Genomic DNA, 23,539 nt, shown 5'->3' on the forward strand with positions numbered 1-23,539 from the left:
TGCAAACACCAAAGAGAACTGTAATAGAGCTTTCCTAGATGGTACAAAGCGCCCGGCTCAAGAGTCCACACAACTTGTGGGCCGCATGGAGATGCGGCAGACGCACATGGATGACGTACCCTTGTATCATCGGCTGCTGGAGAGCGGTTCGGTAGCTGGAGAGCTCCTCTTCTTATCTGCCCACGTCGTTACACAACATCGTTGACATAGCCGTCTCCTCAATTTACTATATCTTTCGCAATGGCTTTCTCATCTCGTCTTGCGCTTTCTGCCAGGTTGGCCTCTCGCACATTTGGATCTATACGACCTGCTGTCCCTCTCACAGCTACCCGCTGCTTCCACTCCACGCCTATCGCCATGGCGCAACACCCAATTGCTACTTTGAATGTAGGGAGAGAACGAATGTTTGTCGGGCAACGCTGACAATCGCGTAGGAAGAACTCATCCCTCGTCTGCCTGCCTCCTCTCCAACCCTCTTCGAAGCAAAGAAGAAGAAGAACCTATCTTTTGAAGCTATCGCCAAGCACGTCGGGCGCGATGAAGTTGCAATCGCCGCTCTTTTTTACGGGCAAGCCATGGCTTCCGCTGAGGACATTAAGAAGCTCTCTGAAATCCTAGAGATTGACGCTGGGCTGCTCGAATCGCAGCTCTCAGGCTTCCCCAACCGAGGCAGCACGCTCGACATGCCGCCAAAGGACCCCACCATCTACCGCCTATACGAGATTGTACAAAACTATGGACAGGCGTACAAGGCAGTCATGCACGAGAAGTTCGGTGACGGCATCATGAGTGCTATTTCCTTCAGCACCAAAGTAGAGAAGGAGACGGATGACAAGGGCGAGTGGGCCAAGATCACGCTGAGGGGCAAATGGTATGTGATAGCGCATGTATCGTTGACGGTCACTGACAGACTTCTAGGCTACCATACTCGCGATTCTAGTCGCATTGTAATAGCAACCAAAGATGTGATTCATGCCAAGTATAGTCTCTTGTAATTGTGGTTCTTCGTGTCAATACTTGTTCTGTTCGAGTATCGTGTTGTGTTTGGAGTGCTGCGACTCTTGCCATAGGATCCATGCTTGTTGTCCGCGGTGGGGTCGTTGTTGGTCTATGGTGCAGCTTCCTAGGTGAGAGCGCAAAGCCACCGCTCTTGCCCATAATTTCCCTCACCTGCCATGACTGCCTAACTCATCCTCACCCCGCTAGCTTTCCCCTCGCTACATAAACACCTCGATCTGCAAGAATACATCCTTCCAACACCACCATCTTTTCTGCACTCGCTCGGCCACGACCGGTTTCTTCCTTCAGTACACGGTCGGCCAAAACAAAGGTCTCTCAGTCCAGGGAAAAGGCTTAGCCAACCCACAATTCTTTACTCATATCTTGCGGCACGCTACTCGTCTTCAGAGGAGGGAAGCTTTGACAGCTGCGCACTCACGTCATCTTTGCTGGTACACTCACGTCACCTTTGCTGGTACCACTTAGAACCTCAGGGCTGCCCATCACACAAGCGTAACTAAGGCGACGTCCTACATAGTTAGCACGCGCAGGTGAGCGCACCTTTGATACCACGGTTCTTGATTGCCTTCAGACTGACTTTGCGCATTGCAGAAACGAATCAAGCTCGTACCTACAAGTTTCACTCCCACGAACTCACGACAGTCGATCACAACCTCAAACCAAGATGCCAGCCACACTTGAGCCAATCCGACGCGTCAAGTGTACCTACAAAGACTGCGACATGTCTTTCGAGACGGAGAAGATCATGAAGAATCATAAGAAGAACACTGATGAACACGAGTACTGTCACAAGTGTGACGAAGACTTCGACACCTTCGAGGACTACGCCATGCACAAGATCACGCGTCCAGAAGAGCACAACCTGGCATGCCGTGTCTGCGGTGACGAGTTCAAGAGCAAGTCAGGCCTGAAGCGCCACATCGAGCTCAACCACAGAGTCGACCAGAAGCTCACCTGCATCGGCTGCCAGAAGTCGTTCTACCGCGCATGCCTCTTCATCGAGCATCTTGAGTTCGGCCACTGCGACGTCATTCCAGCACAGCAGTTCCAAGGCCATATCGTCCACAAACATTTGATTGCGGATTTGTTGGACGGCGGCGAGCAATACCTTCGCTTTCTGCAGAAGACATCCAAGTACGAGGCAGCCATTGACAATGATGATCCGACTGGAGTCGACCTCACTGATGATCATTTCGGCGACGAGCATGAGATTGGAGAGGTCAAGTACGAGGCGATCAAGCCGGATAAACCCGAACACGAGGATGTTCCAGTCTTCTACGGCCGGTATCCTCCTCTTCCCTCTCAGGCCAAGTCCATTCCGGACGTAGACGCAGCAATCGCGCCGATGATGAACGGCATCTCTCTCAACGGAGATGCTGACAATGACTCCGATTGTTCAACAGCCGTCGGATCTCCTGTCGTCACTGGCTATCCTGCACGTACTAGTTATCTTCCCGGACACTCTCACCAAGGTCAGAGTTGCTCTTCTGCACATGGCGAGTCCGCGGCTCAGAGCTCAAACACCCAGTCCTCCAGTCGCCAGACCAAGGTCTGGGGCTCTCGCAAGGGCAAGACAACGAGCTCAGTACTATTCCCCAACGCCAAGCCCAAGGCCCCTCCCAGCGACTTCTCCATCTCCGCCCACGACGAGATCATGGAAAAGGAACACGGTCGCAACATCTTCAGCTTTCGATTCTGGGATCCCATGAGCGACGACTGGAATCCCGAGCGCTTCTGGGACCCCATCGTCAACAAGTACTACTGTCCCTTCATCTGCGAGTAAGTCCATCATGCCATCCTTAGCCCTCTTCCCTCGCTAACCCTTCCCCAGACAGTCTTTCCCCATATCCAGCGACCTCCACACGCACATCCTCGGCGACCATCGCATAACCCGCATGAAATGCCCAAAGTGCCTTAAATACTTCAAGTCCGCCACCGCGCTGATGGCGCACTGCGAGTCGCGAGGAGCCCGTTGCAACATCAACCAGACGGACAACTTCAACAACTTCCTCGACCGCATGTCTGGCGGCTTCCTGGGTGTCAATGAGAAGATTCGGCCTGATCACCTTAATACGCGTTCTGTTATGATACAGAACTCGGAGACGGGCCATATGGAGCTGTACAAGCCGCCGGTTGCGAGCTATCTCCAGTATGAGGTTACGACGCCCCCGGATTGGAAGGATCCTGTTAGGCAGGGTGTGACGATTGGGGGCATGAACGGGGGATCGCGGTGGTGAAATAAGGTGATGGTAGTGCGGTAGGGATGGGATGGAGTTTGTGTGTGTGTGTGGCTTTGGTGACAAAAACCCTGGGAAGAGATTGATTGCCTCAGGGACCAGTCGGTATCTGGTGGATTGCACATGGCAATATCATGGTGGCACTACTTTTCATTTCCCCTAATGGGAGTGCTCAATTGTGCTCCCCCGGGTCGATCAATCATGATGATACGTAGAGAAAAACTTGACCAACTTAGCAGTAGAAAATTGCAGTTCTCCAAAGCACCTCATACAAGAAAACACCTGAACAGATCTGTAGCCTACATCGACGCCAGGCCACCTGTCTTGTATGCTTTCACGTTAATGTAGGCTGCAGGCCTGTCCAGCTTTTTTCTTTGGTCGACGTGAAAGTTGAATACTTTGTATCTATGCTCCCGCTATTCCTGGATGCAGAGGCCGTTGTTTGTAAAGCACAAATTTCACATCTTCATCTCAGCTACCCACTTCCGCATCTACATGATCCGTCCCACCGCCATCTCCGCCATCATATTAGGCAAATGACTTGGATTAAAACTCCGCTTACTCGGCGCGTCCGTCGTCGTAAGATTGAGGCTTCCCATGTCGCACCATGAGACTCCGTTTGTGGTAATGGGCTGTTCAGCATGTTGTCAGCAAACCGTACTTTCTGCCAGATACAACCCAAGATGGGACATGGGATAGAACGGGGATGAAACTTACCAAACAGCTCAAATGCTTACACCAACTACACGTATTCCGCCACTCATAAAAGTTTCTCAGCAGGAGGATAAATCCGATAAACACCGCTACCAAACCCCCAGCACGGACAAGCCACCACGCCCACCACAGCGGCTTCCTCCCCTTGAAGAAGCCCACGGGCTGTTTCGCAAACGCTGTAATCTTGCTATTGCTCGTTTTAGGTTTACTACCTTCGTCTCCGTCCACACCGAGCGACGCAGAATGGGCTAGAGGTGCGGTGTCAACAGTCGCATACGGGGGTTCACTCTGACCCGTGCGTGCGCGCAGCGATTCGGGGGAATGGATGATACAGATACCCAGTACGATGCCCATGAGGAACCCGCCGATGTGGGAGAAGTTGTCCAGACCGGGTAGTAGACCGATGACGAAGGCGATGGCCATGTCGAGGAGGAGGAAGAGGAGGTCTTTGACGGGGCTGCGGCGTGTAGACCAATTGTACAGTAAATCCAGCATGGTGAGTGCGAGGACGCCGAAAAGGGATCCAGATGCACCGACGGAGGTAATGCCGTCGGGGGCGTAGTTGCCGCCGAGCACGAAACCGAAGATACCGGCGGAGAAGTATACGAGTGCGAAGCGGAGGGGACCGATTTCCTTTTCCATGTCGCGGCCTAGTGTCCACTGGAGGAGCATGTTGAAGCCGATGTGAATGAGTCCAGCGTGGAGGAAGATGGGCGTGATGAAGCGCCACCATTGGTTGGGTTCGTGGCTGCGGTCTTTGAAGTCTGTGACGGAGGTTTGGTCGGGGACGCCGCTGCCCATGCCGCAGAGTTCGGCGAGGGTGCATTTGTTGTCTGTGAGGGTTGTCGTGTTGGGGCAGGGCCAGTCTACGACGGGGCCTGGTTGCGCTTCGATGACGCGCTTGATGTTGTGCATGCAGGGTGTGAAGCGCGCGCCCATGTTGATGAGGACGTAGGGAGAGGGGCCGATCATGATGTTGAAGTTGGGTTTCGTTTGGATGGGGCTGCCTGTTAACATGCCTGGGGGTTGTTAGTCTGTTGCTTATACTGACAGGTGCCAGACGTACCATTCTTGATCAGTTCCCCCACGAATACACCGACTTGCACCGCCGTAAGGATATATACAACCCACGTCACCCGTCCACTAAACATGCCCTTCTTCTTTTTACTCTTTCTCCGCCTCGGTTCCACACCCATGCCGTAGTACTCTGGGTCGCCATTATACCGTGTCGGACTGCTGCCATCCATCTTCGGTTGATTCTGAAGCGGTATTGCGTTCTGGTCGGCGAACGGATCTGGTTGCCGCGCGTACGGGTCGTTGATGTGTGCCGTCGAGCTATATTGTGTGGGAGGTTGGTACGAGGTATTGGAATACGATGTATCGATGGGGTAGCCGCCGAGGGCTCCGCTGCTTGCGGTTTGGGTTGGGTAGGGCCGGTCGCCAAAGGGCGTGCTGACGGGCGAGATGGAGTGTTGCGTGTGGTTGCTGGGTATCGGTGGCAGAGGCCCATCGTTCCTGTCATGCGACTGCCCTTGGGTGTTGCCGTAATAGTCGTTGGCCGCCATGATGGGCAGGAACTTGTGGTGGTATTAGGAAGGCGCAAAGGTGCACAACGTGATGCGCAACAGTAGCAGGTGTACGTCGTGTCGAAGGGCGCAATACACGTGAGGTCGACTCTGTCGAACAATGAAGTTGTGGGGTAGACGAAGGGTTTGGCCTTGCTTAAGCTGGGGGGCGTGCGACGACTCGTCGTCTCCGGAACAAGCCTCGCGCAAGCCTTGTGTAAGTCCAGGGGTTCCTTCGGCGTCTCGGAAGCACGAAAGAGGAACAAGAAGAACACGTTAATCCAAAAACTCAGGCACCCGCTGTTATATGACCAACGCCAGCACACAACGCAGCAACGAAGCGAATGTCGGAAACGAGAGGCTGAGGGTTGCGGTTTGCGTATGCAGAGACCGACCGGGGCTCAGAAAGCGAGTGATGCGCAACTCAGCCCCAGCTGTGGAACCGGTAAAGGATGCTGTACCCTACACCTAGCGTCTAAGCGACGATCTGTGGCGTAGACGTGCTAATAATAACTGCCGCGCACCTTGGAATCACTGACATACACTGAATTGACGTAGAAAGTGGCGACGTGAATGTACGATGTATCTAGTTTTAGTTGTCGCATTTTGGCGACTGCGCGCTGGCATGGAACCACGTGCAAACCCCTGGAGCTTGTGGCAGTTACCGTTGCGCTGCTGCTGCCACTGCGGAAAGTGGAGCTAGAGGTATCCACTTGTTTACGCGGACAGTGAGACATGCGTCACCTACATCACCAAGTATGCATGCTGATCCCAAGATCCTCTCCTGATGATGCTGATGCAAAATGCGAAGAATATTACTGTATCCAATTCATTCTATCTAGCCTACAACGGCGGTAAGCTCTCTCTGCAATTCGGACACATGAGTCGATACCGCATCCACCCTTCCAAACACCCAGTGTGGAATATGTGCCGACAAGGCGTAACCATGTACTGCCTTCTTTGTAGAATCATACTCGTCCCGCCCATGCCAGCCACGCTGCTCTCATCAGCGCCTGCGGGTATGACAGGAACTTCGATGTCGTTGGCGCAGATACTGCAGTCGAAGAGTTTTTTGCCTTTCGATTTGGATTCACTTGAGGCTTTGGAGGATTCGCCGTCGGGGGCAGAGGCGTCGATTGTGGTGGGTGAGTCGGTTGATGTTGTGATATTGAGGGGCATTGTTGCGCCTTCTTCGTCTTCGCGCAGAATGGGGTGGTAATCGTATGCGGGGGGTGCCCATCCGTCTCTGATGAAGAAGCGTGGACCTAGCATTTCCTGGCTCACCAGCACCACCACTTGGATCCACACCCACCCTGCCAGGAAACCCATTGCTCTCCAGTCTGTTCTTGAAAACAGTACGTTGTCTTCTTTCATGTAAAAGTACGCTACAGGTGCGATGCGGGCCACGCTCGTTCCTACAACGTAGTCCCAGCGCAGTGCTCGCCGGCAGTTGCGCATGATATTCCGGTAGATCTGCGGTGCCCAGAACGAGAGGTAGATGAAGGTGATGACGTCGAAGTAAATTGCGCGATACGTCGTGCGAGCCGTCCCGAAGTGTATAGTTACAAAGAACAGAACGATGAGCATGAGGCAAAAGCGGCTGTACAGTGCACCAAGCTCGGCCCGGGGATTTGCATTCGTTGTCGTAGCGCCGCCTGGAGTGGGTGTATTATTTGGACTCGGAGTGAGGTCTTCGTCGGGGTCGTCCTGGTCTGGTGCAATGATGATGGGAGTAGGTGGACGTGGCGGTCGAGCGGCAGTAGCTGGCAAAGGTAAACCGCCATCGGTAGGCGGTGTTGCAGCTGCAGGCTCAGGAGCCGGAGTTGGGGTCGCAGTAGTAGTTGCAGGATTTCGTTGTCGCTCTTGACGGGCTCTCTCCGCTGCTTGCACAGACCAGATGTCCATCAAGAAGCGAAGATGGGTCAGTACAGAGAAAAGCGCTATAAACGCAATACTGTAGAGCGCCAACTGTGCCGTACCGAGGAAGAAGTACATGAAGATAAGAATCAAGAATGTGAAGCCATCTCCAAGGGCCATCATAGCAATGGTATAGAAGCTGACCCGGCTGCGCATGGACGGCGTTGCGGTCTCTTTCATCTGCTTAAGAGTGAAGGAAAGTTGGAACGCAAGACTGATGGCAAAAGCGAGGATGCCGTGTCTCGCGCGCACATTGAAATCTTCTGTCTTGGATCCAACCAGGTGCATGGCTTCTGATGGCGGGAAATCTGGAGGACCCTTTGACTCAATCACGAAACCACAATCTGGAGAGAAGCCCACCATGGACATGGCGTGAGGGATATCGTGTGGGATAGGAGCGCCAGTAGGAAAGCGGAGCTCGTGCTCGAGCCAGTCCATGTCGACGTTGGATTGACTTGGAAACTCTTGAAGATACAAGACGAACTCGCAGTGGTGCCCTTGGAACATGCCTTCATTGTTGCCCTCCGCAGCGGATGTCCAGGGGTTCCAATTCGGGAAAGCTCTCTTCTCTTGCCGTTCTATGGCTTCGTGTATCGTCCAGTTGAGAAACTCCTGGGACGTGGAGTAGAAGTATGGCGTAACCTGCAAATGAGGCAAAGCGAAGATGCCCGCGAACCGATCACTCGTAGTCGTCAGAACAGCAGTTCCACTCTTCAAAAAATGAACGCCGTGTGCCACGAACTCCCACCAGTTCCCCCCAAAGCTGCCTTTGTCTCCGATGACCACTTTCGCGCTGATCTCAGATATCGTCTTGTTCGCATTCCTCCGCATTCTATCTTCCAGCTCTGTGACGTGTATCCGCAACGGTCCACCTGCACCAGTCAGGTTCCTGTCGTATACCGCCATGTTTCCGAAGGGATCGTCGGGTATGGCTGAGGCGTTGCCCATGTCGCTGGGCTGCCGTATGCGACTCAGAGGCGAGCGCGTCCATTCTCCCTGCACGTAACCAGACAGGTTCTTGTATACCGGCATGCCAGCCTCCCCCTCCTGCAGCGGTCCATCCAGCATGCCCTTCCACCCATCTCCCAGTAGTCGCTCAGACTGCGTCTTTGCCTTCTGCCTCACTGGGTCCAGCAAGTCCCACGCAAAGCCATCCTCATCCCGCAGCCCAGTGACATTGAGCCACCTGTTCTTCCTTGGGTTGAATTCGCCGTATCGCGTCCGATTTAGGATATCGAGTTGGTAGTATTCGCGCTCGATGAGCTCTCGGTAACGGGTGCGCGCATTGAAGGTTGGCTGTTGCTGTTCGGGCGAGTTGATGAGCAGCAGCAGGATTATAAAGAAGAGAAAAGATCGGGGGTCTCTTCTAGTTTCCATCAGGGCGGCTTCGGTCGTGCATGAGCCGCCATGGAGCGGGTGGATGCAGGCAGGCGGGAATGCAACGGTAGGTAGCGTTGGACGGATGACGTGCGCAGATCCGAGGTCTCGACTCACGCGTCTGCTATCAACGTACAGGGTCCACGCACGACAGCTTGGCAAAAGGTAGCTCTCACAATTATCATCATTTCACATGTTCAGGATTTGGATGTATCTATCTATCGATTTCGGCCAAAGGGCAAGAGGGGTATTGGGTCAATTCTATGTACACCGAGAAAGCGGGCAAGATTACTTCATCATGGCCTATCCTAAACACCTGCAAACGCCTCCATGCTGATCCTTTTCTTCGTACGCGTAAGCCGTGACTCTTTCAAATAGCATAAGGGCATAACAACATCTACTGCATCGGGCTGCTAATCGCTGGTGGCGCAGCCTCCAGGTCAACACGCTGGACCGTCTGGCGCAGGTCATTGCTGCTGCGGACGAGGTTGCCGAAGTACTTGCGAGCGATTTCGGTTTCCGCCTTGAGCTTCGTTGTCTCCTCCTTTTGCAGCTGGAGCTTCTCGACGTTCCTCTGCAGGCCGATGCGGACATCGTTGGCAGGGCCCTTGAGTGCACGGCGAACCTCGGAGCTGATGCGAAGGGCGTTAGAGTGTGTGTAGTCAATCGCTGAGAGCTGCTGAGATAGCTTTGCGCTTAGGCGGTGGGGTAGCGACTTGGGCACGGAAGCCAGGACGTATGATACTCCGAGAGCAACTAGAGGCGTCAGTATAGATCAAATGACAGCGAAAGGATGTGCTTACCACCAGCGATGAGACCTGGAATGATCAGTCTCCTCATGTTGCTCGTACCCATGACCTTTGCAGCACCAAGGGCACCGTCTAGCCAGCCGACGCCGCCGACCAACCTGCCACCTACTACACCGGCAACAGTCATAGCCATACCGGCACCGGCAGCCTTTTCTTGTCGTTCCCATAGACTGGCGACATCGAAGAAGTCCCATAGGTCGATGTCGATGTCCACTTGGCGCGCGAGAGCGTGCACTGACTTCCTAAACATCCTCTCTGGGCGGAACATGACATCGGCATACAGGTTGTTTCCAAGATGTAAAACACCCAAGTTCTTAATGCCATTGTAGCCTTGTACCGCTTGGGTTCGTGCATGTTCTTCGCACAAGCGAACCGCTTCGGTGATCTCGTGGAGCATGGAGTCTCTGATATCCTCGGCGTACTGGTAGGCTGAGAAGAGGCCAGGGTATTCGATGCCAAGATCCTGCTCTGCCACCCTAGCGATAGAGTTGTTGAGCGTGTCCCGGGTGTGGCCATAGACATCTGATGTTGTGTCTTCGACCATACGATCAACTGCCTCTCCGGCTTCTGTCCGTGACTTCTTTGACTCTTCGAACTCGGGCTCGAGCGCCTGGATCTCCTTGGTGACACGATCCAGTTCGCTCTGAGAGACATCTCGGTTGACAGTGGCAAGGTTGTTCATGTCTCCTAGCACGTTGAGGAGATAGGTCTTGGCGGGTGCCAGCTTGGATCGCGCCCTCTTCTCCAAGACGAAACGTCGCAACGAGGCCTCGAGATCAGCAAAGTCGCGCTGCTTCTCTGCTTCCTTGCCCTTGCCTTTGTCAGAGGGGTCATCGTCGCCGTCGTCATCCGGGGGGCTCCCTCCTCCACCCATGGGAATGGCGTTACTGGAGACGAAATGCACCAGTTCGCTGGACTCCTTGAACGTGGCGGGACTGAGATTGGCGACTTGCTTCAGGATCATTTCCTGGCAACGGTTCTGATCGCGGATGGTGTCGAAGCCGTTGACCACCATGAACATGTATGCCTTCTCTCGCGCAGCGGTGAAGATGAAGTTCTTGGCGGACTCGGTGAAGTGGTTGGCGGCAGAGACGACGAAGACGACAACGTCAATCTCTTCTTGGCGAGCGAAAACGGCGGTTGTCTTCAGAGAGTCGGCGTTCAGACCCGGGGCGTCAATGAGAGCGATGTCGACGACTCCGTTGTTGAGGAGAGACTCATCCACGTCCCGGATGTCCTTGACGTAGATCTTGCATTGTGAGAAGTGGTCGTTGTCGATGACGATCTTCTCAAGGTCCTTCAAGTCGAATACAACATAAGTGCTCTCGTCGTTGCGGTTGTATGTCGAGCCGATGGGAATCGCATGGACCTCTTCGACTCCGCCGTTCTCTCTGAAGTCAAGCACCTCGCAGAATATGCTGGTGCAGGGCTGCTGGTCTTCGGGAAGGACCTTGCGTCGGAGGAGGGCGTTGCAGAAGGTTGACTTTCCGGCGTTGAGATCTCCGGTGACCAGGACCTTGCTCGATGTGTCCTCGATACGCTCTTTGAGAGAAAAGAGGTGGCGTATGCTCTGCTGGATCTGTCCGTCGAGGAGGGAGGCAACCGAGTTCTTCTCGAGCGAGTGTACCAGGTCTGTCTGGTTCCGGCCGCCCATGCGCAGTTCCAACTTCAGGACGGAGAAGTCGTGGGCCAGCTGTGGCGTGACCAGTCTGGGCTCCTCCTTGCGTTTCTGTTCGGCGGCTGAGCTCGATTCGCCGAAGTCGTCGCCAATCGTCGTGCCCGCTCGGCGGGGTCCTCGCGGTCGTTCGGGGGAGCGCATGTCGGGGTCGAAGTTGCCCATGGCTGACTGTGTGTGCTGCAGGCCGGGCCGTGATTCGTTGCGGAGATGTGCTTTTTGCTTTTCTGCCACCTGGACCGAGGGGTAGTGGGCCGGCCATTTCAGGTTCATCTCTTGGAAACTCTTGAGCGTCTCGATGGTGCCAGCAATGGCGCGGCCGAGGGCGTTCTTGTTCTGGTTGTAGCGCAGTTGCAGAACATGGCTGCGCTGGCGTTCGTGTTCGGCGTTCCCTGACCCGGCAGACAGCATCGGTGATGGCCTGTCTTCGCCAATGTTAGACCGCCAATTCATGCCGCTGCCTTCGCCGTCTTGCATACTTCCGCCGTAGCCAGAGTCCTCGTCGAGCATCGAGACGAGGCGGGCGGCGGCGTCGCTCGTGGTGCTGCCGCCGCCGACCGTCATGTATCCGGGTCCAGCATTCCGGCGCGGGACGAAGTCGTCGGATTGGCCACGGCGGCCGCTGCTGGAGGACTCGCCGGGCGAGGAGGGGCGGCCGTTGCGTCGATCGGGATTCATCGAGGTGGTTCGGGGGGTTGCGCTATGAGGAGGGGCGCATGTCGTGATAGATGCGGAGGGGCGGGTGTGATGTTGTGGAGAGAAGGCGGTGTCGAGAAAGAATATGCTGAGACAACGTCAGAGTTGGTGTGCACACGCCACCTCGCACCCAAGCAGGGATTGGCTGTCGTGACAGCTACACGCCCACCAGGGCACTGCCGCGGCATACACGTGTGCAGCGATTTCACGTCAACCTTTGCACGTCTGGCTGGGCGCTGTGTAATGCGTGAATCATTTGGGTGAATTGGTGTACTAGAATTGCGCTTGCTCAAAGGCGGGCAAGTGGTAGATAATTCCCTCGAGGCTCGGCATCGCCATACCTGCGTCTGCGTATCTTGCCCTCCACGCCTCAACCCGGCCGAACATCAAATGACATAATCGGGCAAGGCAGCCACTTTTGCAACTTGACGTCTCTGACCTCCTCCCGTACAAACACCCGCCAATTTAGAGCTGGTCTCTTCCTCTAGTCTTGTAATCTGAACGAAGTGGTCGGCCGTATCGCGCTGCCCGCCGCACCCACATCTCCAAGTCTACCCCAGGATCCTCCACAAACCTCGCCCAATCCAGTCGCAGCCATGAACGTATGTATACCTGCTCTCATACATGGCCCATGCTGACAACCCTGCAAGATCGTAGAATGGGCCTTCGGAAAGCGCATGACGCCGGCGGAACGGTTGCGGAAACACCAGCGCGCACTCGAGAAGACGCAGCGAGAGCTAGACCGCGAGCGCGTGAAGCTTGAGAACCAGGAGAAGAAGCTAGTCGCAGACATCAAGAAGAGCGCAAAGAATGGGCAGATGGGGCCTCTGCGCATCCAGGCAAAGGACCTGGTGCGCACACGGCGGTATGCTGAGCCGCTGTCGCATTGCTGATAGGACATGGCTAACGTACGCCAGATACATCCAGAAGTTCTACCAGATGCGCACACAACTGCAGGCGATTTCGCTGAGGATACAGGTATGGCGTATGCCTACTAGGAACGGACATGGCTAATGCGAGCAGACCGTACGCAGTAACGAGCAGATGATGCAGTCTATGAAGGGCGCGACAAGTGAGTACATCTACAACTTTTCGCTATACTAGTCTAACATGCGCAGCACTGCTCGGAAGCATGAACAGGCAGATGAACCTGCCCGCGCTCCAACGCATTGCCATGGAGTTTGAGAAGGAGAACGACATCATGGACCAGCGGCAGGAGATGATGGACGACGCCATCGACGATGCCACTGGCATGGAAGACGAAGAGGAGAGCGAAGATGTTGTCAACCAGGTCTTGGATGAGATAGGCATCGATCTTGGCCAGGCTGTGAGTACTCTATCACTACCAGGACCGCAATCGCTAACGTCGCATAGCTTGGCGAGACGCCCAGCGGACTGCAGAAGAACGCAGTACCTGAAGCTAGGGTGGCGCAGGCTGTTGGCGGCGGCGGAGCTGACCCTGATGACGACGACCTCCAGGCACGCTTGGACAGCCTGAGAAGGTGAGGTGAAGGGCTAGTACCAGAAGCAACTTCGCCATGCCCGCGCAGCATTCTTGGCTCGGTGTCAGCATGCATATCAGGCCGACGGCTTGAATAGAGGTTCTTTCTTGATCACGTCAAGAGACAGTGCAATATGCGTATGAAGATCTGAAGATCTCAAATTTCCGCTGTTCATGTTGCGGGATAGTCATGGCCGGCGGTTGTACATAGACATGTTAGTCAATTCAAGCCGGCTCCACAGTACGCGCCGGTCTGCATGCGCGCGAGCCTAGATCGTGCTGATCCGCAGCCCAAAACCCTGGATTTGCTTTGGGTATGCTAGCCTTGGTTGATATAGCAGAGTCACAGGACCGTGTATTTGGCCTGCGCCGTCGCCTCCATTCACACCCGCGCAGTACCTAGCGGGGTCGCCTTCGTGAGTCGAGTACCTGCGCAATTGATCCCCGCACTTCCACAACAAGCAGTCGGGTTCCCATTGCGCACGCTGTCTGCCACTCACTCCTATCCGCCCACGCTATCTCGACGATCGTCCAATCTCAACCCTGGAACGTGCCCGCGCCTTGTCATCTTTTCGCAGTGTCAAGCCTTCTCTTGCGCCAATTGATATTTCCGGCTGCTCGCCCCGCCATACACCCTCGACGTCATTACACCTAGCACCGACGACTCCCACGACTCCTCCCCTTGCATCCGTCTACATCTTTCCTACATTCTTGTCCCTCGAGCCCCGCTTATCTCATCCGCGAATCCGCCGCCGCCTCGGCCGCCCCATCTGCATCGCCGCCATACCCAGTCACCAAACGCCAGCGCCATCCTCCAAGCTGGCAGGTAACAGGCGTCGGAGCGCCCAGGGAGGCTTGCTCTCGAAAATGTTTGGCAATGCAAAGGACGACGAGAGTCCCGCCGCCGACACCCCTGCCAACCATGACGCGCCCAAACCCGCAGCCCCAGTGGCGGACAACGCAGCTGCTGCACCGACAAACACAACCAGCAACGGCTCCGCTTCCATAGATCGCAAGCCCAGTGACGCTTCCGCCCCCACCGAGAGAAAACGACGGAGTAGTGGCGTATCGCGTGCCCGCGACATGTTCTCGAGCGCGAAACAGTCGCTGCACCTAGGCGGCTCTTCTCCCACCAACACGACCAACAACACCATGACCGAAAAGGCCGCCCCTCAGACGCCCATGCAGAAGCTGGGCAAGTCGGATGCTGCCCTCAGTGTCCCCCAGGGCTCCCTCAACAACTCGGCTGGCGAGTCGGCGCCCGGCCCACGATCTACCTTCCGCGTCGGTGTCACAGAGGATAAGAACAAGAAGTGCAGACGAACGATGGAGGATACCCACGCATACCTGTACAACTTCTTGAGCACCCCAGCGCCCTCGTATGCCGCCGACAAGGCCCGCGCCATCTCCGACGCCAGCTCCACTCAGTCTGACCCTCTGTCGCAAGCCGTAGTTGAGACGGACAACGGATACTTCGCCATCTTCGACGGACACGCCGGAACCTTCGCTGCCGACTGGTGTGGAAAGAAGCTTCACCTGATCCTGGAAGAGACAATCCGGAAGAACCCCAACACCCCGATACCCGAGCTGCTCGATCAGACCTTCACCGTCGTCGACCAGCAGTTGGAGAAGCTTCCTTTGAAGAACAGTGGTTGTACCGCGGTCATTGCAGTTCTGAGGTGGGAGGACCGAGTACCTAATGCGCAATCGTCCACCGGCTCAGTGCTCTTTGCACCCGCGGCTGTATCGGCTATCAAGCATGCAGGCGAAGGCGGCGAGGCTACCGATTCCGCTGTGGAGCCCGCAGCTGAACAGCAAGTCGAGGCGAGATTACGCAACGAGGCCAGCCGACAGCGCGTGCTGTACACCGCCAACGTAGGTGATGCGCGTATTGTCCTCTGCCGCAATGGCCGAGCGCTGCGCCTCTCCTACGACCACAAGGGCAGCGACGAGAACGAGGGACGCCGTGTTGCTAGTGCCGGCGGCTTGATTCTCAACAACCGCGTTAACGGCGTCCTTGCTGTCACACGAGCATTGGGTGATGCCTATATGAAGGACTTGGTTACCGGACACCCGTACACCACCGAGACTGTGATTCAGGCCGAGCAGGACGAGTTTCTCATTCTCGCTTGCGATGGTGTAAGTAATGCAGTCACAAATTCATGACATTTGCTAACAGCTATAGCTCTGGGATGTCTGTTCCGACCAGGAAGCCGTTGACCTAGTCCGCCAAGTTCACGATCCGCAAGAAGCCTCCAAGAAGCTCGTCGACTACGCCCTCGCACGCTTTTCGACCGACAACCTCTCCTGTATGGTCGTTCGTTTCGACAACAAGGCTCTTCGGCAGCGCAAGAACGACGCCGCGATGGGTGTGGACGGTGACCAGTCGACCATGAAGGGCGGAATCACCGAGGCAGACGCCATCGTAGCACAAGCGAAGAAGTCAATTGGCGAGCCTGAGATACCGGTCGAAGCAGCGGCACAGGAAATTATTATGGAGGAGGCCGAGGCTGAGCCCGGTCCTGAGCTCAACTTGGACGCCGCAAAGGCAGCCAGGAAACACGACGCATAGTGTGGATGGGTCACGACTTGGCATATGGATACTATGAATGGGGGAATATCTTGGAAGGGCAGGCGGCGTGCAATGTTCATGGACAGACGGCGGCAGTGTATGATTTCTAGCGTACCTGAGGATCCTTTGGGACCAGGTTTCTTTCGGGTGCATTCCCTAAGGTTAGCCGTATCTCAGAACTGAGCGCTTCAATGTAATCAAAGCAAAGCAAGTAAAGACGAGCTTGTCACACGTATATGTTTACCGTCTGTTGTATGCTACATCATGTTTGCCCCGCGTGTTTGCGCATTGACATTCCAGGTCCACGATGCGCTAATGACGATCGTGGGGCCTCTACCTGCACCGACTTTCACCGCATTCAAGAAATCCTGCGTCTACTAGCCCCCATTCCCGCTGCATCTACCCCCGAAGCTTGGATCACTGGAGTCACGCTCATGCGGCTCCGAGGAGCAACGCGATAATCATGTCGGGCGTCGACACGGCAGACTCTACGACCAACGCCCTCCCTAGCGATGCGCGACCCGCCTTTGTGACGCCGAGGGACCTGCTCCAACAGTCCCGAGCGCCTCTACCCCCGAAAGAACAGCCGCGCCAACTTTCAGCTGTTGACCGCGAGCAACTGGACGGCCTGGTATGAAGTCTGGATCGCGGACAGTCGCTGCGGTAGCTGACAAGAGCTAGAGAACCATCAGAGCTTTCCTCAAGGCCAGGACGAGCTACGATGTTCTTCCTATAAGCTATCGCCTGATCGTCTTCGACACGGCGCTGCTCGTGAAGAAGAGTCTGAACATACTGAACCAGAATGGTGAGCTTGGACATGGTGTATGGAAGCACGAGCTGACGCTGTATGTAGGAATCGTCTCAGCGCCGCTATGGGATTCCAAGTCATCTACCTTTGCCGGACTCCTCACGACATCGGACTATATAAATGTCATCCAGTACTACTGGCAGAACCCAGACGCTTTGGCGCGGGTCGACCAGTTCCGCCTGAACAGTCTGCGAGGTAAGCGCTCGGCTTCGCATACCGGACACAAGCTCACACAGACAGACATCGAGAGATCTTTGGGCGTCAAACCCATAGAGACCATATCCATCCACCCCGACCGACCCGTATACGAAGCATGCCGCAAGATGCTCGAGTCGCGCGCCCGGCGTATACCCATTGTCGACAGCGATGACGAGACACGTAGAACCATGGTCGTTAGCGTCATCACCCAATACCGCATATTGAAGTTCATCGCCGTGAACGTCAAGGAAACACAGAAGCTGCGGAAGCCGCTGAAGGAGCTCAACGTTGGTACATACGAGGATCTCGCGACCGCATCGATGGACACACCGGTCATGGACGTCATCCACATGCTTGTTAAGAAGAGCATATCAAGTGTGCCCATTTTGGACAGAGCCGGTAGGTGGTAGTGTTGGATTACGGCAAACTTGGCTAATATCCACAGGTACCGTGCTGAACGTCTTCGAAGCCGTCGACGTCATTGCACTTATCAAGGGCGGTGTATACGACGACTTGAACCTTACAGTGGGCGACGCGCTACTGAAGCGCTCAGACGTACGTCTCCACATCCTCATTATTTAGACTCTTCTAACAACGCCCAGGACTTTCCCGGCATCTTCACCTGTTCGCTCAACGACAACATGTCCACTCTATACGACACGATCCGCAGATCGCGCGTCCACCGCTTCGTCGTCATCGACGAAAACAGCAAGCTCAAGGGCATGGTGACGCTAAGCGACGTTCTCGAGCACACGCTACTGGAAGGCATGGAGGACGAGTAGAACGACGCTATCCTAGACCATTTGTCAGCGAGCCATGTTAAGAGTCTTAGACTGCATGAGCAGAGAATGAGGAGGTGCGATGATTGAGATGAGTGAACGTCTTGATGGGAGGATTGAGAGCATGTTTTGGGAATGATTCAAGATATCATATAAGGCGTTCTGGGAGGAAACAAGTTCGCGAATTCGAGTCATGAAGGAGGTCTAGCGAGTCAATATTAACATATTATAAATTCTTCTCGAGTCTCTAAAGTATCTTCGCGTCCAGCGCCCACTTTCTAATGGTATCTCAAATAGCACAACGCCGGGTATTCCCATAACAACAATAACCAACTCTCCCCAGCCAGACGCCTCGAATCAATCACAACACCTCGACTCTACACGCCCTCTTCCTCATCTTCATCTCCATCCCCCACCCAACTAGTACTCGCCCCAACCAACTCCAAAATCTGCGCTCCCCTCACCACACTAACCTCCCCCCTCTCCACACTTTCCTTTACAAACGCCTCAAATTCCTCTTTCCCCATGACGTCCTGCCCTTCCTCAGGAAACAGCTGCGCAGACACCTTTTCCGCAATGTCGGCTGGGATGCGGCCTGCGGCGCTTTGCACGGCGAGGCCGAGGACGAGGCGTGCGGTCCGGATTAGGTGCGTGTCTGTTTGGCTGGTGGTGGTTGAGGTGGAGAGGGCGCGGTGGAGGAGCAGGATTGTGGTGCGGGAGTCGGGGGAGGGGGGTGGACTGGTGGTGGTGGTGGGGAGGGAGGAGTGCGTGGAGAGGGGGAAGTCGTCGATAGATGAAAGGGGGTTCTCTATTTCGGTTGTTGGTGTAGATAGAGGTGATGGGGAATGGCGGATGATAGTCGTCGTAGGCGAGGGTTGGGGTGTGATATCCGAAAGCGGGTTTTCGCTTTCAGTCACCGGTGTGGATAGAGGCGATGGTGATGGGGAAGGCCGTGAGTGCGAACTTCGGATGAAGAGAGTGGGTGTCGGTGTATCCGCGAGTGGGTCTCCAATCTCAGTTACGGGTGTGGATAAAGGTGATGGCGAGGGAGTAGTCTGAATAGCGGTGCCAGGTCTTGAAAGAGGTTGCCGGATGTGGATGGTAGTTGGCGAGGCTTGCAGCATTGCTACGGCGGTTGCGGGGATGTTTTCGCCTATGACTGAGGTGCTGGGTTTGATTTCGGAGCTTCTTGGAGATATGTATCTGGTGAAGCCCGTGAAGCCAGATGGTACGCGGGCACGGGATGGTGTTGCTGGACTGGTTGGGCGGGACGGTCGGTAGTAGGGGATGGGGAGGGAGTAGTTTATTGGACTTGTTGATGGCGAGGGGCTTGTTGGGGTGTCTTGGGGGAGTGGCGTGGATTCGAAGAGGGATGGCGAGAAGGAGAAGCTGGAGTGAGAGCTGGGTGTCGATGTAGATGCGGAGTCGCTGCCGGTGTCAAGAGGATGGGGTCGGGTGGTGGAGATGGGGATGAAAGCGATTGGCTATAGGAGAGTCATGTTAGTGATACGCCGGGGAAAAGAGAGGAGGGTATAGTGAGACTTACATCAATCTGCGGTGCTTCATCCGAGATATCCAACGGTGATGGTGTTCGCTCCACCCAGTCTTCTTCCTGAACTGACATATGCTTATCACTACATTCTTCACATCCAAAATCCCTGCAATGGAAACCCGATGTTAGCAATCCGCCATCAATGTACGGGAGTATAGCTTCGGGTAAATCGCACCTCTTGCACCGTCCATGGTGGAACTTGTGACTGCAGCTCGTCCTCATCGAGGTCCTCGGGGTAGAGGCAGAAGACGAGGACTTGAGATCTAGGTGGAGAAGGTCGAGTAGGAATGTCTTGATGCGGCAATAACGACCGTGTGCTATGCAGTCTTGTAGTTCTAGGGGCGTCAGGGTGCAGTGAGATGCTGTCGCGTATGCCGGATGTGAAGCCTTGATTGGTGAAGGAGGGAGAGACGGTGAGTATAGGTCTAGGAAAGATTGCGAAGGCGATGTAGGGGTTGGCGGCTCCGAAGGTATCGAGCATAGTGTGTGTGCGCTTGCGACTGTGAAGACGCTGCTTCGATCCCGTCTATGTCGAGCATGTTTGCGGCGTGCGTCTTCTTTTGGCTCGAAGCCGTTGCCGAATCTGAAGTCGTATCGTAACTCGCCCTTCCTATGGTGTGGCCGGTATTTGGATTCTGGTGTAGTTGAGCCAGAAATTGTGCGACGAGGCCTCGTGGGTGTTGTGTTGATATGGTAGTTGTGATTCATAAAACTGTCTGAGCGTCGGAGTCGTTGTATGTCAACGTCAGACATACTCCGGATCTTAGGCTGCCGGCGATGGTAGTTAGTCTCTGAGGTAGGCAGGGGAATGAGGTGAGGATATGTTGACAGCTGGTGGGTTGTGGCCTCCATGACTGCGGGGGTAGAGGGTTCTGAGGTGGAAAGTAGCGTTAAGCTGGGAGTGTAGAGTGTAAGTACCTTTGTTCGCCCGAGATCGCAATTCTGGACTGAACTGATAGATGAATGAAGGCTCAGATGCCTTGTTTTGGTCCGGTTGCACATCTGCTGACCCAAAATTACGGTAGAAAGGGTCCGAAAGAGGTCGAGACATTCACTGCCTTCATCCTGCTCCAAAGAGCACACATTGTTACCCTCACTAGCGTGTGAAAGATGTCCGCGTCCTAAGAAAATCATTTCAAAGTCGCTACCGTCGATTGTCGTTGTGAGCATGATGTCAAAGCAATAGCGTCTTTGTTGAGATACATCGCCTAGCCCATGGCGGCGGGACAATGACTTTATGAAGCGTACGTCGTTATTAAACTCGGCTCTGTCTTACTACGGGAGCAGAATCTAAGGTTCGCGTCATTTTGCTGAAACCTGTCATCCTAAGAAGATTGATTGCGATCGTAACTTAGTTTGGGAGTAAGCTGAAGAGGCCGTGTTACAACACATTGCGCAGAGCCTTAAGTAAAGTTTACCGTTTGTTTCACCTCGTTCTGGAAGGCGGATGGAATCGGCGGCAAAGTTTGAACGTCGATGAAGCGATTGATTGCACCATTATGTGACGATAACCGTTGCTGTCACTGTCAAACTCAAGTGCTCGTTACTTCCTTGATGACCGGTTGGGTGGCTGGGTGGTTGAAACCCGACTGCCGCCTGCCGCCGGCAAACTGCCCGCCTCACTTCTCGAACACCCAACCACCGCTCCTCAAGCTTCACACGCTCAACCCTTATGTATATCTTGTATGTATACGCGTACAGTTCCCATCTTCTCTCATAGGCGAGATAAAAATGGAGATGGAGGGCGCGTTCTTTAGTGAGTGATGCCGCCCTTCGATGTGCGCGCGCCCTTCGCCTAGCAACTTCAACTCCTCACAGCCAACAATACCGACGGTGAATTTGCGCGAGCGGGATTGCTACGGTCAGTATCTAAAGTTCTTCGGGAAATTCTTGCTTCGAAACACACTACAATTCGTCGGCTTGTACTGCTCATCGATTAAACTTTACCGGTCGACACGTCGACAGCGCACGACAGCCACTAGACACACGCTTGGACGTCTTTTCACCACCTGTCCGCCCTCCTCATCGCGACGCTTCGAAACACCAACACCGCCTCACCAAAATGAACGAACAAAACGAATCCCTCCTCTTCCGTCTCCCGCGGGAGTTGCGCGATGAGGTCTACCACTACTATGTTCTTGAGGAAGACGGTTACCACCACGATGCCACGTCTGACAAGCTTCGACAGGCTAGCGGACGTCCGATCAATTTAAGTTTGCAGTACACTTGCAAGAAGACTGCGACCGAGATGGAGGGTCTGGCTCTGCAGGTGAACAGGGTTACATTCCGTACAAAGCTCGAAGTACCCGAACCTGACAGCGAATGCTCGAACGCGCTTTTATGGAATCGTCTTCTCTGTGAACGAGAACGACCTCTCCGACGTATGTTCGAGTGGTCCTATACTCTGGTTACGCTCGAAGCTATACAACGCCTACGAGAGCTGCACCCGGATAGTACCGCGGCGGAGCAGATCGAGAAAGCGTTCATCAGGATGGGCGACAGGATTCACTGGCTCAGCCCCGGGACACTGTTTAATGAAGGCGTAGTTTGGAGTATAGACTATACAGCGCACACAACTCTACTACAAGACTTGTTGCAAATCCTATCTACCCACCCAGAGTTCTGGCGGTTGACTTCCAAAGAGTATACCAGAGAGTCTGAAGACAACGACAGTAGGCATGCTTCGGCTAGTCAAATTGAGCTGTTCTCTGACTTTGCACAGACGGTAGGATTGTACACGAAGATCTGGAGTACCCAAATCAGACGGTTCAGGCGTTGATGCTTGGATGGCGCCCGGACCCATGGCGAATGCCGGATCGCGCTGAGTTTGACACGATCTTCGAATTTCTTCCACGGCCTCCTGCAATAGTAGAGGACTTTGACCGAGGGTGGTATCTGGATGACACGTACTATTCGGCTACCGCGGTGACTATTCGATTCTTAGAGCGCTTGCCACCAGCCACTCGGACGCATCTACGCAATATTACCATCCAGGAAAACGAAATAAGCGAGGCACATAGGCAAACTCACGCTAGAGGCCTTATTCCTTTCTGCTGCGAAAACCTCAAGCTTCGGATTGAGAGGAGAGTAGACGTATTTCACCAGCACTTCTTGTCCGAGCGCATGGGTTTAGAAGACGGAATCGAGGAAATTGCGCTCTGGTTCGTTGAAACCAAGTTCCTCAAGAGGCTTGGGATGCCACCCGATTCCTTTCGCTTGGTTCTTCACGGGCCCACACCTCGAGCGAGCCAACGGCTGAGCGACCTTCTCATCAAGCTTGCCATTTGGGACGAGGGCTGCACTGTACTCGAGCATAGATTAGGTCCCAGCTCCGATTATGTCGTCTACCCGATGCGTAGAGGCTTTGCGGATGGTGTTAAGAAGATGGTTACAGGTGAGCTTCCTGCAAGAATTGAGGCCGATATGGGACATGTATGGGATATCAACCAGCTCCTGGACGACCATGTTGGCGAATGGCCTGCACTCAGCGAAGATGTATATGTGAAGACTGCGACTAGGCACGCTGGGCACGAATTGTCACTTGAAGAGGAGGACTAGGCAAAATGAATGGAAGGCTGCGGTCTTTTTATCGAGGATGAGTGATAGAGACCAGCGACCAGAGAATGGATTCGCAGAGACCCTATTCGTAGGGCGATGCTATTCGATGGTCAGTGGACGTGTGCAGTTGAGACTCGCTGTGAGCTTCGTCTGTTCACCCTAGCCTTCTTAACAAGTAGTGTTTCAACGTCTTCAGTTGCCACGGATTGGTATGTCTCACATGCGCAAGCTTTCGTGTTGACGATACTCTTCTTTCTTATCAAGAGAGCCTGATCGGATGGGTACGGATGGGTTTCGGAAGTTGTGAGTCGCTCGTTACCGGGGGCATCAGCAGTACTATTGGTCATATGCGCAACCACCTTCTCTACCGATAATCCGGCATGTTTGCACCAACTGTGTGTCTTCCAACTCTCCATTCATCGCCGTTCTCAAGTCACACAACAAGCTTGCGCAATCAAAAGGAGCAGATGTGGCAATGAAAAGGCGTTGTATTGCGTGTGTGGTGGGCAGGTGCGTCCCAAAAACATAAGGAAATTCCGTCGAGGAGAAAACAGAAAGGCC

At 54.5% G+C, this 23,539-nt stretch overlaps 7 protein-coding genes across 7 annotated transcripts; 5 read left to right on the forward strand and 2 right to left on the reverse strand.

The window, feature by feature from the left end:
• Window positions 1–357: 357 nt before the first annotated feature.
• On the forward strand, window positions 358–940 carry CYN1 (Cyanate hydratase; the record flags this gene model as incomplete). The annotated part of the gene is made up of 3 exons (XM_049375967.1): window positions 358–387; window positions 435–871; window positions 919–940. The coding sequence occupies 3 exons, from the start codon at window positions 358–360 to the stop codon at window positions 938–940; spliced, it is 489 nt and encodes a 162-aa protein (XP_049234176.1).
• Window positions 941–1,684: 744 nt separating this feature from the next.
• On the forward strand, window positions 1,685–3,257 carry J4E87_004347 (uncharacterized protein; the record flags this gene model as incomplete). The annotated part of the gene is made up of 2 exons (XM_049375968.1): window positions 1,685–2,799; window positions 2,852–3,257. 2 exons carry the CDS (start codon window positions 1,685–1,687, stop codon window positions 3,255–3,257), a joined length of 1,521 nt encoding a protein of 506 aa, XP_049234177.1.
• A 558-nt stretch (window positions 3,258–3,815) lies between these two features.
• J4E87_004348 (uncharacterized protein) lies at window positions 3,816–5,536 on the reverse strand (the record flags this gene model as incomplete). The annotated part of the gene is made up of 3 exons (XM_049375969.1): window positions 3,816–3,889; window positions 4,070–4,990; window positions 5,038–5,536. 3 exons carry the CDS (start codon window positions 5,534–5,536, stop codon window positions 3,816–3,818), a joined length of 1,494 nt encoding a protein of 497 aa, XP_049234178.1.
• An 843-nt stretch (window positions 5,537–6,379) lies between these two features.
• Window positions 6,380–11,992, reverse strand: J4E87_004349 (uncharacterized protein; the record flags this gene model as incomplete). The annotated part of the gene is made up of 3 exons (XM_049375970.1): window positions 6,380–8,819; window positions 9,232–9,586; window positions 9,634–11,992. The coding sequence occupies 3 exons, from the start codon at window positions 11,990–11,992 to the stop codon at window positions 6,380–6,382; spliced, it is 5,154 nt and encodes a 1,717-aa protein (XP_049234179.1).
• Window positions 11,993–12,606: 614 nt separating this feature from the next.
• Window positions 12,607–16,083, forward strand: J4E87_004350 (uncharacterized protein; the record flags this gene model as incomplete). The annotated part of the gene is made up of 8 exons (XM_049375971.1): window positions 12,607–12,612; window positions 12,661–12,875; window positions 12,928–12,988; window positions 13,034–13,082; window positions 13,129–13,337; window positions 13,385–13,512; window positions 14,345–15,650; window positions 15,697–16,083. 8 exons carry the CDS (start codon window positions 12,607–12,609, stop codon window positions 16,081–16,083), a joined length of 2,361 nt encoding a protein of 786 aa, XP_049234180.1.
• Window positions 16,084–16,546: 463 nt separating this feature from the next.
• J4E87_004351 (uncharacterized protein) lies at window positions 16,547–17,871 on the forward strand (the record flags this gene model as incomplete). The annotated part of the gene is made up of 6 exons (XM_049375972.1): window positions 16,547–16,714; window positions 16,765–16,888; window positions 16,937–17,086; window positions 17,132–17,488; window positions 17,535–17,644; window positions 17,692–17,871. 6 exons carry the CDS (start codon window positions 16,547–16,549, stop codon window positions 17,869–17,871), a joined length of 1,089 nt encoding a protein of 362 aa, XP_049234181.1.
• A 3,611-nt stretch (window positions 17,872–21,482) lies between these two features.
• J4E87_004352 (uncharacterized protein) lies at window positions 21,483–22,978 on the forward strand (the record flags this gene model as incomplete). Its single annotated transcript, XM_049375973.1, has 2 exons — window positions 21,483–22,092; window positions 22,143–22,978. The coding sequence occupies 2 exons, from the start codon at window positions 21,483–21,485 to the stop codon at window positions 22,976–22,978; spliced, it is 1,446 nt and encodes a 481-aa protein (XP_049234182.1).
• Window positions 22,979–23,539: the final 561 nt, after the last annotated feature.

Source organism: Alternaria ethzedia, assembly GCF_023757985.1.
Source record: "Alternaria ethzedia strain BMP 0044 chromosome Unknown scaffold_8, whole genome shotgun sequence".
Lineage (NCBI taxonomy): Eukaryota > Fungi > Ascomycota > Dothideomycetes > Pleosporales > Pleosporaceae > Alternaria > Alternaria ethzedia.